General features: G+C 41.6%; 1 protein-coding gene across 2 annotated transcripts in view; it reads left to right on the top strand.

Annotated features, from left to right (window-relative positions):
* The window catches only part of ntrk3b (neurotrophic tyrosine kinase, receptor, type 3b), a 167,829-nt gene that overhangs the window by 18,705 nt on the left and 134,202 nt on the right, over positions 1-14,922 (top strand). For both annotated transcript variants that reach the window (XM_041935829.1, XM_041935819.1), the window contains exons 2-3: positions 11,271-11,345; positions 14,495-14,566. In XM_041935829.1, the coding sequence (XP_041791763.1) occupies positions 11,271-11,345; positions 14,495-14,566 (147 nt within the window). The remainder of the gene's footprint in view (positions 1-11,270; positions 11,346-14,494; positions 14,567-14,922) is intronic.

The raw sequence follows: 14,922 nt of genomic DNA, 5'->3' as shown, positions 1-14,922 counted from the left end.
TTGTATTAGAAAATGCTTGTTGTAGTCCTTAGCACCTAGGAAGGTGAACACGCTGTGGCTGGGGTTGGTAATCCTATATCATGTCCTATCCTCTATATTATATTCTGCTCTATCTCAGCATTTTTTTTATCATTTTCTGTTCTATATCCCAATCTATCCTGTCCTTATTGTATCCTGCCGTGTTCTGTCCTGCTCCTCCTGCCCTGTCCTACCTTTCCCCGCTGCACATTTCCACAGTATAATCAGAAACCTAACCATATGTAATATATACTTTTAAAGTCTGACTTTATGACATTGTGTGTGCTGAAGATGGGGAGTTTGAACGAGCGCAGATGTGTATATCATTCAGATAATTATTAATATCTCCAGATGGGGTGTGTTTTAAGTACACTGCATATCTCTGTCTTCCACATTTGCATGCAGTATGGCAGTTCTGGCAGACAGCCAGTGCTATACGATCACTTATTTGATTAAACATTATCATGCTCAGCAGGACAGTGGAGCTGTAAGAAGAGTTGAGGTATAACTGCTGACAGCAGCAGAAAGCCTGAATCTTGAATCTAAGGTTTTGTTGTGGCCGTGAATGGGAAGCTCTGCCCTCCATCATCTAGTTTCTCGTGGACAGTAAGCTTGAACCTCGATGGATTAGGATCATTGTGAGAGGTTTTTTTGTATGTTTGACATAATTTCCATCTCCGCTTAGATGTTATATTTCTCACATCTTTTTTGTCAGTGTTTTATTCATTTATGAATGGTGTCATTCTTTCAAGCTTCTCTTTTCTGTCGAACAGATGTAAACAACTAAAAAGCGGTGTGCTCTGGATTGTTTCATCTGTGAGTCTCCATGTTCACATTGGTAACAGACAGTCCTTGAACTGGTTTTGATCATTTTTTAAATTCAAGTTTTGTAAAAGTATTCTAAAAGGAGATATTCACGGTTTGAAAGTTGAAGCAAACACATAGCAGCACAAACTGCACACTCACATCTGCACAATATACTTGTATAAGAAATGTATTGATTAGCTGAATTTATCAATATTGTTTGTATATTACCAACAGCTCGGTGAATACAAGTGAGGAGTTAATTGTAACAAGAGCCACAGAAAATCTGCAGTTTCTCTGAGCTCTACAGAGAATTTTTGCATCTTTGAAGTCATTGTTTTGGTTTTACGGCCCACAGCTTCAGTCTTTTGATTCACTGTCATCATTTTCTCGACACTTTAGGCACAGGAAGAAGCTGTTTTCAGCAAGAAGGCTTTGTTAAACCCGCTGTACACCACCTGCTCAGCATAAGAGCTTTTGAAACTGTTAATTTGTAGATGATTGCAGATTGTTCTGCTGCCGTCAATTGGCTCCAAAATCAATTATTGCTGCCTTAAGTTCTTGACTGTGGGAGCGGATCAATGTTCCCTCGATTTGTTTTGTCTGCATGGCGACCAAGGGAGCCATCCCTATGTTTCCAGGGTCCTATGTTCTCAGTTGTATTTCCCCAGTTCATTTTTCTGTTAACACACATTAACCCTCCTATGGTGCCATAGGACCTTTGGAACATAGAACCTTGGGAGAGCACATATGTAGAAGAAAGTACAGGAGAACATAACCATGGGAAAACAAGACCTTTTGTCATGTTCCCATTATGTGCAGTGTAAATCTGGGGGACATAGGACCCAGGGAACGTAGGGATGGGTCCCTTGGTCGCCATGCAAACAAAACAAATCAACTCCTCTAAATGCTATACATACACTTTTCACTTTATGAATGAGGCGCTAACAGGCTGCTAATACTCTTTGAATTGCCTGTGTTCAAGACTCAGATCATTTAATGGTTTATTGATAACTGTGGGTGGACAGTGTTGCTGTACTCTGCTAATTACACCATGCAGATGGAGGTGCACGTGTGTTGAAAGTGACATGCGTTGATGTGCAGATCCATCGCCTTCTAAGCTACCGCTGAGTAACTCCAGTATGGAGCTGAATCCGGAGAGGATCATAGCCTGATGACACTTGGCAAAATGGCACACTAATTATAGTCATTTTCATTTTGGGCAGAAACGCTTGAGCTTAGTCATGTGTGAAGTGTTGATACCTTTCAGAACACGGACCAATGCTCCCACGATGTTTAGCACTGCCAAATCTCTGCTGCGGATTGGCCTGTAGCGAGCAGTGACACTCAGAGACTTAGGTGGTTTCCACCCGAGGCTGGATCGGCAAACCAGTGACACAGAACAGTCTGGGGGCAGCCATGGGGACGGCATCCTGGCTGGAAATATTAGCAGCGTTAAAACACTCTGAGCTGATGGCTCTGGCATGACTTCAGAACAGCACAGCTCTCACACATAGAGGAGTGAAGTGAATGGTAAACTGGCTGGCAGTTTGTTTTTTCCTCTCTGTGCAGAGCCGCACTTAGAGTTTAGTTTTAGAGACGGAATGAAATAAATAAATCGCACGAGTCTCTAATATAAATGATTGATTATCAGGGTTTCACAGTTCATTATTTTCACACAATGGAGTATTATATTTTAGCTGATGTTGATTTCTGAAAATGAATCTCTTGGTGTTTGCCTGACCCTCAAACACACACAAACACACACACACACACACACACACACACACACACACACACACACACACACACACACTACAGGCTGCTACAATAGCTGCACCATTTTTAAGATAAGTGTGAGTCTTTGAGACTAGACAGTTGTACTTGTTTAAAAATCTTGGTAAGTGGAGTTTTCCTATTCTGTTGGCCGGTAATTTTGCTTATTTTGATTTTGATTTTTTTTTTTCTTGTTTGTGAGAGCTGAGAACTGAGCTGTTCCGAAGACTAGAGGTATAATTTGAAGAATGTTGGACAATAAGGAGTTGAAGTGCAGAATGATATCAGGGAAATAAAAGGCAACAGCATTCTCTGTCTAAAAGCAGTTGTCAGTGAGATTGTTATTGACAGATGACCAGGTGGTTAGGGTGCAAATACAACAGTGAATATGTACGTAGGTATCATTTACTATATACTGTGATCAATATGCAGTAACTACCCACGCGGTCTTTGTAGTGCTCTTTAAAAAGGACTGCATAGTGTTAGAGTCTCGAATAGTCAGAGCGATTTTCTCAGCACTGTGTCAGCGCTGGACAAAGGTCTGACTATCTTTTATTATAAAATCGTCACAGGAAATGCAGTGTGTTTTTCAGTGAGACTGACACTGACTGCACACACAACGCAAGACAACGGTCATTTATGTTTTTTTTTGATGGCAGACCAGTTTGACATATTACAGGTAGTAATGGAAAAGAAAGTCAGTCAGCAATGTAACCAAATCCTTTGAGTTCACAGACTCATGCCGTGTGCAGCCTGAAATCACAGAATGATGGACAAAAGGCCAATGATTGCCTGTTGTCTTTATTAAAACAACAATAGTTTGTTTGCTGCCCACAGGAACATGTGACCTGTAGTGTTAAAGTACATTTGCTGTGTTACAGTCTGACCAAATCAACCAGAGCTGAAATCTTTTAACCCTCTCTCTCTGAACAGCACTGATTATACCCAACAAGGTGTCAGCTAACTTGAGTTTTAACGTTTTGATAACCCTACACAGTGGTTAACTCAACGTTATTAAGCTAACATTAGCGAGCCATCGTCAATTATAATGTCAGCCTTTGTAACGCCCTGGGAACATGGGATAGCTCGCCAGCTTCAGCATGAATTTATGAATTTCATTAATATTAATGGTACAGTGGTAAAACTGGAATTACGTCTGGATGAAAACCTCAGAGTCTGTGGCGGGGCTTTTCTTTCAGCATCTCCCTTAAATGCTGATAATGTTTGTCTAGAATCAAATTTTTAAATTGCGTATTTTGACATTTTTAGTACAGAAAAGGATTGTATATTCTGCTTTCATGTGTGCAGTTTGTCTTTGGCCTACATTCATTTAATTAAATGTCATTTAACAGGTAGATTTCATGAAGTAGAAATGAGCCACACCTAAATTGTAAGTATATATGATTATTAATTATGTTTCTGCCAATAATCTGTCTAAAACCTGTGGCGTGTTGTAGTATTACTGTGTTGCTAAACTGCAGGGCTCTGTGGCTCTGCAGGTCGATGATATTGAGAAATCTCCAAGCAGTCGGCCTTTTCCAAACATGTTTGAAAGGGCACTTTACTAGTTTAGCAGAAAAAAAAACTGTGGCTGATTTGTCTGTAATTCAGGCCTTCCTTCCCCTATAGGACAAGTCCCTGGGAAACCTCTGATAACTAAAGCAATCAATTGAAATTTCATTCCTGCTATTTTTTCATTTTGCTTTGTACTGAGCTGTTCGACTGCTCTCCCTCTGCCTCCATTTGTCTGTCCCCATGGATTTTCAGATGCAGTTGCTGGAAAAATTGGGCTTTATCCTTAGTGCTGAATCCATCGTTTCTATGCGGGGGAATCATTTTTAATATAGCTGTAATTTGGTCAATTTTGCCTGTCACTTTTATATCGATATCATATTCTCCAGCTCACACTGTCTGCTGTTAATGTAATTGAGACAAATTGTCACAATTTGCCCGGTTTTCATGTTTTTCCACTGAAAGTGCAGTGGAGAAGAGCTGTGGCCCCATTTGTTTCCATGATGTTCCTGTCTGTCAATATGAACACTGAATCATTTTTTCAAATCTTAACCTTTATTTATCAAAGGAAGAATTTCTGAGCAGGCACGGGGATGAAATGAGAGAGGAAAAGCAAGTGAAAGATTCCCACTTCAACCTTCCTATGCAGAGCACCTGCTGTTAGAGAGCACTGGCCAGGCGCTTCGCACCCAGCTCCTGTGGTGATGCTTCTCAGTGTCTAACAGTGTGTGTAACTGTAAGTGAAGCAGGGTGGCGCTCCAACAACCCGCTCTGATGAGGAAAAGGTGAAAAAAAAAAGTACGCCACACACCCCAGTTGGCTTTGTATATTAATACTGTTGTCAGAGGCCATTTTATAAATCAGAATCTGACCAACAGATGGAAGGCGGATATAATTTCATAGGCTCATACATTAGTAAGGAAGTCGGTACATCTGTCTGCCTGTGTGTGTGATTGCATTTGCATAGAGGTAACAGCCGTGAGCTTGCCTCAGTGAGGGAAACAGGAGCGATCGTAATACTTGATTCCCATTTATAAGCTTTGAATGCCAAATGTCCCTCATGATTGGTTTGGAGGATGGCTTGTTCCAGCCTACCAGTTGCAGTAAACGCTGAGAGAAATAGCTCTGTTTTTCAGCATCCCTGCTTCCTCAGTGTCCTTTACATGCATCTCCTGGCCCCATCTTTGCAATGCAGCTTGCAGACACGTTTGAGTCAAGCATGAAAAAAAAAAAACACTAAGAAAAACAGGTTATCTGATTGATGTTAGGCATGTGCTTTAATCTAGAGGAGTGCTACTTCACTAGCGCGTCCCCTCTCTGAAGTGTTTGGGCCGTGGAAGAGTGCCGCTCTGCATCTATGAAAACAGGGAGGGAGGCAGAATGTAGATCAATATCCCACAAACACACCAGAGACATTCTATTTTATTAAACATTTTCCCATTAAGGCGGTGGCGCGAGCGTGGTGGATCATCCCAACAAAGTCGTAAATCACAGAGAGACAGCAGTATTGGAAACAATGGGCAGAATCAGAGGAGATCGCCGGAAAACAGAAGATACTTGGTGTTTGTGCTAAGGGGAGACTCGTGTATCTTGTTCTCATATTATCACACACTTTGGTTCAGCGGTAGCGTAGCATCAAAATCGTCTTCATCACAACAAACAAATTCATGCTACAGGCAAGGCTCACAAGCTAGCCACCTCTCTCTGATCTTATCCATTAACATCTTAATTTTCATTGGTTTTGATATTTGCCCACTAAGACTGTACTCTCCTACCATCAGGCAATTTGTAGTAAAGTTGCTAAAGGTCTCCTCAAATCTGTGAACCCAAAGCAGATTTAGAGCTGCACTGATCAGTATTTTACATTAACAGCGTATTAGATGGCTGTGAGTAACGTGAGAAGGGACACTTAGCATCTGTCTTTGCAGTTCCCCTCAGCTCCAAGCATTTTGACATCTTTCAGCTCAACGTTTTGGCTTTACGGCCACCAGCTGTTTTGATTGAGTCTCACGGCTCTCATCGGCTGTTTCCAGCCACAGTAGGTGGCTGTGTTCACCAAAACAGGACTAAAAAACAACAAAAGTGACTTGTTGGTGAACATAGTGGAACATTTAGCCATTAAAGATGCAGATAGAGTTGGTGGAGGCCAAAACCGAGCATAAAGGAGAGTCATTGCCGGCCTGGCAATAAGCCATATCAACTTTAAAGGGTGTTAATACGTCCGTCGTCCGTGTTGTGTTTACAGCTTGTTCTGCTGCCCCCAGGTGTCCAAAGAGAATCAGTAATCACTGCATTAACAGGACAAAGTCATGTGTTGACGTTAGGGTGGTATATTTTTCACAGTATATTAGGCAAATGAAAATGCCGATGGAACATCGACAGTGGAGGCCAGGATCTAACAGGATGGTAATAGTTATAGTATTACCAACCAAATAGAAGGTCATAGTCCTACTATTTGTTCTAAAGTATAAAGTATTCCAGTATAAATCTTATGACAAATCTGTTCATCAGATTCCTGAGTAGCATATTGATTACTGCTCACATTTGTTCTGTGCTCGCTCTACAGTTTTGTCATTAATAAACTTCCATACATCAATCGCAGTTGTTAAAGGAGAGCAGATTGCTTCTCACTGGCTTTTAATCCAGAGCTTTCCAGTTTGCGATCATCAAATTGCTTTCCTTCTCTTCGGTAAAATCCTGCCTGTTATCTGTTGTGTTTACATTTTAAGAACTGAAAAACAGCGTATTCACAGAAGCCCAGAACAAGATAGCAGGTAGGGGTTGAGTGCGTAGCCCAGGGCCACGGCAACACAACAGATGGCTGTTGCTGGGATCGAATCTGTTACTGTTTGGTTCCAGGGTGTTCTCCTCAAGCACCAGACCTCCCTGCCACCCAGCTCAGATTGTACTTTGTTGGAGGCCATTTTCTAAAGCAGATGGAAGGTGGCTGTAATTTCATAGGCTTGTATATTTGAGAGCAAACTGGTGGATCTGTCTGAACAATTTGTTCTGATAGTATCCTGCTCATTTCCTTTGTGGTTGCTTGTTATTAATCAAGTCATGTCATGGCAAATTTATTTAGAAAGTCCTTTAAGAAAAGAGGATTGTCAAAAAGTACTTAAAGACAGATAAGAGACAAGGGACGGAAATAAGACAGCCAGACTTTCATTTTAATCATGTTGTCAAAAAAAAGAAAGGAAAAAGAAACTCACATCCCCTTTTTTCCTTTGCTCAAATCTCCTTTCTTCTGTGCAATATTCATTTTGACAAAGCAGCGATTTAAAATTATTGTACTGCATGACTCATTGTAAGTCTGGATGAGAGCGTCTACTTGAATGCCTGAAATGTAAAATGTTAGCATCTCCATTACTTTTCGAATTATGTTGATTTTATTTTTGTACCATTTTATTTGTGCATCCTCCAAGGATCTGGGAATAACAGGACAGAGACTGAATGCCCCTGTATTATCATAGCATCTTTGTTATTCATATCCATCTCTTCACGGCAATCTAATCCACATGCATATTCAATGTGCCGCGGACAATCAGAGGTTTTGAGCCGACAACGTGCTCAGGTCCGCGGGGAGGTGTTGCCTGCTTCTTCTGTGCTGTTTGTTGACAGCGGCTTGATGAAAATGGGGATCGCGCTAAATTGTATCACAGAGCATAGAGCAGTGCTATAAATGAAAACGTTCTGTGCCCGGATAAATTATGATGATTTTTTTTAGATAACACAGTGTTGCATCAGTATCTTACTACGATATTCAACACTGTTGAAATGATGTCCCTTTGATGCAAACCGGCCTGATTGCCTTCTGTATTTAATCACTGCACTTGCCAAATTCCTTACCCAGTGGGGACAGAAACACTATGTGCATCGAGTTAGCCTGACCAAGTATGAATAAAAACAAGTGCTAAGACCTGAAAGAGGCTCAGCGTACTCCAGCTCTTTAAGTATTAGGAAGCTGCTCAGCTGTTTCTTATTTGGCATCATTTTTGTGACTCTAGGGGGAAAAAAAACATGATAATTATGTTTTTGTTTCCATTTGTGGAAACATTTTACAATCCTCTATAGAACTACTTTCAAGGAAACTTTCTTTCGTTTGACTTAAGGAAGAATTACTGTTGCTACCAGTCAACTCGGTGCCCCAGCAGCGAAAGTAGTGACGCTATGGTTCACACCTGCTGTCAGTTTGATTTTTTCTGTCTTGCTCTAAACTACAAAACTCTTTTATTGAAAAACTATAAAAACTCTCCAATGCTAAATATCACCCCTCTTCAGTCCTGAGATCAAGGTGCGTCAGTCTGGGGCAGAGAAGTTTCTTAGGAAAAGGGAAAAAGCTGTCTGGGAGTTTCATGTTAGAAGCTTCCATCCAAGACTGAGGAGTATCTTCTTTAGTTATTCAACTTTTGTAGTTTTTTAACCTGTCTGGCTGGATTTTATGCTGGTTCCATCTTCTTGCGGTTTGTGTTGTAGCTTCTTCTGGTTATATGAAAGCACTTTATTGAGCACTTTTATTTAGAAATTTCTGAATGAGAGGTATAGCATCCTTTAGAGGATACATGCCCAGTCCTCAGCAGATCATTGAGATTCAGCCACATTGTGGTGTCTGTCTGAGCTGTATGTTTTCACATTCTCTGACACGCCCCGTCGAAGCCTGACCCAGATTGAAATGCAGACTCTTGTTGCTATTGCTGTCATCTTGAGCCGGATTTAATGTTGATGTGTGACTTATCACAAAATTTTCAATTGATGTAGAGGAGACTGACAGAGCTCTGTGAATTTTCTTAATTTCATAAAGTATGTGATTTGGTTCACCATATAATGTTAATGTTAAAGATATATATACAGACAGACCAGCATCAGAATTATTTCCAAAACAGAGTTTAGTTTGTAATTTAGTCAGACTTTCTCCTAAAATCTTTTGAATTGATCCAGAATTGTTTTGAGCTGTTGTAAACATCTGTCACGTCAGCCACTATTAAAGGCACGGGCAGCTGGGCTGGATATCAATGCCAGTTGCCGTATCTTCCTCAGTTGTTATGTGCCCTGTCTTCAACTGATTACACCGGGAGATTCTTTCTTGCCCACCTGGAAATGCTCAAACTGTCAAAACAGTTCAACCTAAATGATTTGGACTTTCTTCTGTTAAAATTTTGTTCTGCCACTCTTTTGGGAAGACTCCAACCTCATAGCACAGTGTGTGGAGTCTGTCCCCTCTCCATGCGGCCACACAGCGGTACTGTGAATGAGCGAAGCCTTGTGAGGGGGATCTGTCATGTGTGCTTGCAGGTCACATTAATGACTCATCTCCCTGCCTTCAGAATCAGCTGCCTTCAGTTCGACACTCATCTCAACATCAGTCCTGTTACTCTGCTGGCGCGAAGCACTTACAGCTGACACGCGTTTTCAGCAACACTTTGACATTTGTGCTCACAAACGTGTATTTTGCTCTCATGTGGTGGTCAGCTTTTAGTGGCCTCACAGTGATAGTACGAACGATTGCATCTGCAAAGAAGTGACTGATAGATGCATCGTGGCTACTGTAGATGCTGAAAACGTCTCTATGGGGTCTGTCACATGTGATAATCAGTGCCACTGAAATTATACTGAAATTAGCTGTTCAGCTGTGAATTTATCTGATCCCTGACCAATCTGACCATTAAATGATCCGTCTGAGCGAGAGAGCAACATGAAATGTGTTAGCTAGCTAGCTAGCTAGCTGTTACTGCTAACTAGCAATTGTTGTAACTAAACTGGTAGAGTGTGACAAGTTGCTTATCTTCTGGCGCTATTGGTAGTCATTAGACAGTTTCAGGTGCATTGGCGCCACCCAATGGACTGGAGTAGAACTGCCATTATTTTCCACATTGCAGTTTTGTGGTCTGGCTGACAGAAACTCACACACACACAGACACACACACATGCGCACAGAACTGCTGGTATTCTGGATGAAGCCAGAATTTTAAAAACTCATTTACAGGACAAACATCTTGAAAAAGCATCACTCTCACTGCTAACTGCTCCCACCTGCCAGACTTCATAAAAAAAAAATGGCAGCCCAGTGGCCAACAATAAAGCTATGCATGGTGGTGATGGTTACATTTAGCGGACCTGTATCCTCCTCTCCACCAAAGCAGGTGATGCACCCCGGAGCGCAGTGCTCACATAAATACAATGTCTCAGATGCTGCCTCGTCATTGTTCACCAGATGCACAAGAGCCAAAAGACATGCTACAGGAACACGAGTTTTGCTAAAACCAATTGCGGGGAATATTATTTTCCTGCTGTTGTCATAAAATACAAACTGCTATGTGATCCCAGAACTCATGCTGAACAAGAAATGTAAGCACAGTTCAAAATTAAGGCTTCGGCTGCAACTTTAGTATGTGTTTCTGTGTGCATGGATAGGGATGGTATGTATTTATGAGTCTATATATGTCTAAACCGTATTTGTACATGTAAATTTTGACACAGTGAACTGCCAATCAGCTGTCATGCTGCCATTTAAAAAACCTCTCCGTGTGTCTCACTGATTGTTGTGTTGGCATTGATTTGAAATTTGACATTTAGTATAAAGTCCCCTTAGCGTTTAATCATATTTTGCTCTTTCCAGAACAAAGTAATAAAGCCTTTGCCATGTCCTCTGCAAGAGTCCCTCATTTCCCTGGCTTAATTGAAACCAGCGTGCCCTATGTGTGTTGCCTATTTCATTTCCAAACCATAACAAACAAATAATTTACAAATGCTCTTTTTCCTAAAGCTAATTTAAAGGTGCCAGCTTAACGTCTTTTATGCCACCACACAGACAGAGTTTTCCCTGGGAGTCTGGTGATAGTATTAGTACAAGTAAAGTCATCTGAACTATTTATTTGGTCGGTCCCTCTCACACTTCCCCTCACATAGATTAAGCTTCAGAAGCTGCCTCTTGGCAATTAAATCTATCAGAGGGCAGCAGAGAGCGCTCTGTCAGAACTGTTCCAATAATTGCAATTTAAATGAATATGGATTCAAAAACTTTGACAACACACATTCCACTATTTTGCAGCTTGGGACTGAAAAAAAGACCTTTCTTCCCGTCATATCTCCTGGTTTGTTTTCCTTTCTCCTCGGATGAACAGGAGCCTCTCATTTACTATTCTCTTTCTTTCTGTTTACAGACACATAGAGAACTGGACAGGACTGCAGACTCTGAGAGACGTCGATATGGAGCTCTACACTGGACTACAGAGACTGTGAGTGTTGATGCTGTTATCTGGAGGGCGGCGATGGGAGACAAGTGACAGACACTTCACTGTATTTCAGCCCTACTGTGCTGCAGGTCTGGACAAGGACAGTGGAACCTGTACCGCTGTTAATCCCAATGCTCCATCAGCTCGCCCGCCTGCTCGCTGCAGAGCGGCCAACGCTTTTCTCCCAGAGATGAGAGCAAGTAATTCAGCTCAGAGCGCAAGTGGCTGCAGCTACAGCATCACTAGCGACGCATCGGGATTCGATGCCCGATACTTCTCTGAATGTGACACAATCCCGACTAATTCTCAGAGGAGGTGACAAGGTGTTAGAGGCGTGTGTGCAGAGAAGAGGGAGTGAAGGGTGTGTTTCTGATCCTAACACAAGCTGATATTTAAACAAGCTTTTAATTCTCGACAGTCCCACGCCAGTGGAACATCCCCTTCGCTTTGCTCAGCCACTGATCAAATAATGCCAAAAAGCAGCAGGGAAAATTGAATTAGGGGCCCCTGCTGTTGTGTTAAGTTTTTTTTTTTTTTAATTCTCCTCTCTTTCCTTCTCAAAGCAATGTTCCACTCTTTTCCTGCTTTGCTACCCTGCATTATGAGGCCACATCCTTTACATTCCTCTCGCACCACCACTCCGCCCTCAGTTGCTGCCTCCTTCTTCCTCTTCATTTTTTTCTCTCTGCAGAGAACCGTACTCTCCTTTGCCCTCCAAAGTCAGAGCTGGCCTCTCCCTTGATCCCCTTGATCCCTCATCAGGGAGGCCAAGTGCAATATCTCCACCACTAAATTAGCATTTTTCTCATTACCACCGCTGCTCTCCTGCTGCCTTGTCTGGGGACGCCGGCTCCTCCCCGGCTGGAGTCGGGCCTTCCCGGGGAAGGCTGTTACCTTGTGTGATGCTGCCTTGTGGGGCTGTTAGCAGTGTGGAGGGATGAGAGAGAAAAAAGTTATTCGAGGATACCTCACATTTTACATTTTACCTCATTCACCTTTTTTTGAATACAATGAAAAAAGGAATATGCAACGATCCATTTTAAATAGATGTTGTGTAACTGTACAGTACATCTCCAGAGTAGGAATCCCTCATTCCTCAGCTGTTTGTTGTTATATTCTCCCGGCGTTTCTGTGCACATATTTTAATGTCCACTTACCATTTATCAAATATCAAACTCTCGCTAGAGAAACACTAACAATAGACTACAAACTTGTTTTTTTGATTAGAGCTGTCCTCAGCAATCTAACCGATATAAATCTGTTTGAACATGTGCAGTAGTTTCAGTATTCAGTTAGCATACAAGCTAAGGCTGGCTATATTGTATATTTTTCTCTGCAACAAATCCCATAAAAGATCAAAACTAAGAGAGCATCATATACTGTCTGACTTCATCTGTGGCACTCACGTCATATTCACAGCAGCAGGACAGTGTATGTGGAATTGAGTCAAAATAAACTGCGGCGTGTGTTCATGGTAATGAAGGAACGTGTCGCCCAGTGCAACAGTGTGGCTCACTGATGTATTTTTAATCGTTGTTGGACAACGATGGGGCTGTGTGACACAGAAGAATAAGATGTATCACAGGAATGCTAGTTAGGAGAACCAATTCTGCGCCACTGTCTAATCTCTGATGGGATATTTTGACAATATTTTGACGATAAGAATACATAGACCAGTATGGTATGGTATTACATAGACTCTAACCAGACTTTTCCTGTTATTTTAGTGCCTCATTGTGCTAAAATATGTGCTTTTATTTTAGGCACTTACACTCTGTCATTGCATGTTTGACCAGAATTTTATCTCATCTTTTATCCCTTTTTTATTTGGCAGATATGTGATTATTATATGTTTAAGGATGGAAGGATTAGCAGGTTTTCAAGATATTTCAAAAGCACCCTTCAAGTGAGAAAAATGTTTCACTTGGTTCTTTATGTGGTTCAGAAAACTAAATGTCACAAAGATTTGTGTCCTTTAAGCAAACATGTTGAAGTGCAGGCTCCAGCTTGTTGAAAATCTTCCATTGAATGCAGCAAACATCAAAACACTGCTGTTCACAGAGATGTTCAATATAATTGTAATTACGTTTGTCATCACTGCTGGGGGGGATAATAATCGAATCAAACAAAACAGCTGTCCTTGTGCACGGTTCTGCTAATTTCTAGAGAGTGAAATGATAGTGAAATTATTATTATTATTTTTCTGGGTCAGCCTGTCATAGGGTACCCGAGGGACCCAGAAAACCTGTGAAGGACACTTGGGGGCACCAGATGCCCCCTCTTGGGAACTTTTGGGTGACGAAAAGCTGTGTCCCAGTCAAATACCATAGTAGTGTGATCAGCTGTCTAGAAGGTAATTGGCACCAACAGCTGGATATAATCAGCGCGCTGTGATGATGTCAATGACTTTGCTGTGATTACAAGATTAAAAGTCATTACCATTGTAGCCCAGAACGGTGTTCTGGGAATCCCAGGACTCCTTGAGAGGAATCCACAGGGTCCCCAGCAAAAATGAGGAATAGTTTAATTTCAGGTTGTTTTTTTTTTTACTCCATACAAGTTAACACAATGAGGAAATGTGTTAGAACGCTCTATCAGAGGTTTCACTCGCACTCAAGTTCACAAATCTTTCATCAAATGGTGGTTCAAGCTGAATTTCCATTTCAGTGTCAGCTCTGCAGGGTGAACACATAATTGGAATAGACAAATAACTATTCTGATTTGTTCCAGTGGGCTGCTGAGCAGAGCCTGAAAAATGTCTTGAAATGGACCAGTGCACCATTTTGTGTATTTAAAAGTTTTATTTTTTTGCCCTTTTATTCAAGTGACAAAACATTTTCAAACTGGAAGAGACAGAACAATGAAACTAACTTAGATGCAATAACAAAGCAGTGAAATCTTGTGAGGCTTCTACTGAGCAGACCAAAATAATGGGAAAAAAACAAGATGAGGAACAGACAGACAGGAGCACAATGAAATGCACCACGAGGAGTGGAAAGTGGGAAAAAAACAATTCAAAATGGCCTTCCTGCGGTTGCATGATCATAACACTGTGATAATGTGTGCAAGTGTTTGTATGTGCCCACGCAGGAACGGAGATGTCTTTGTTTAGACGGTTCCTTCACACTTTCATCTGTATTTTATCATTTCAGAACCATCATGAATTGCAACCTGAAGTCGATCCAACCTCGAGCTTTCGCTCAGAACCCACACCTACGCTACATGTGAGTAAATATTCTATCTTTGACAACCATGTTTCCCATGCTTTCAAAAGATTTATTATGACATCTCAATGCATGACATCTTGTAGTATATGGCTATAGATGAGTTAGTGTCGGGCAGCAGATGATGCAGTTGATTGACGCTGGCTTCAGGAAAATTGTGGCACTGCCATCGCTGTCGCAACAGCCGCACATCTTAAATGAGACATCCGTTATTTGCCTTGGATAATTGGATTCCTATCTGCCCGGCTCTTTGTGCTTCGGTAGAGCAACATGCCAAATACGCAGTTTCATTCAGTCTGGACTCACCAAATGGACAATTTGTGCAGGAGGCCGAGCATCAGAGAGCTGGGTGAAGA

This window comes from Chelmon rostratus, chromosome 1 (assembly GCF_017976325.1).
Source record: "Chelmon rostratus isolate fCheRos1 chromosome 1, fCheRos1.pri, whole genome shotgun sequence".
Lineage (NCBI taxonomy): Eukaryota > Metazoa > Chordata > Actinopteri > Chaetodontiformes > Chaetodontidae > Chelmon > Chelmon rostratus.
The sequence above is the reverse complement of the archived record's forward strand: the minus strand, read 5'-3'. Positions and strand labels throughout refer to the sequence as shown.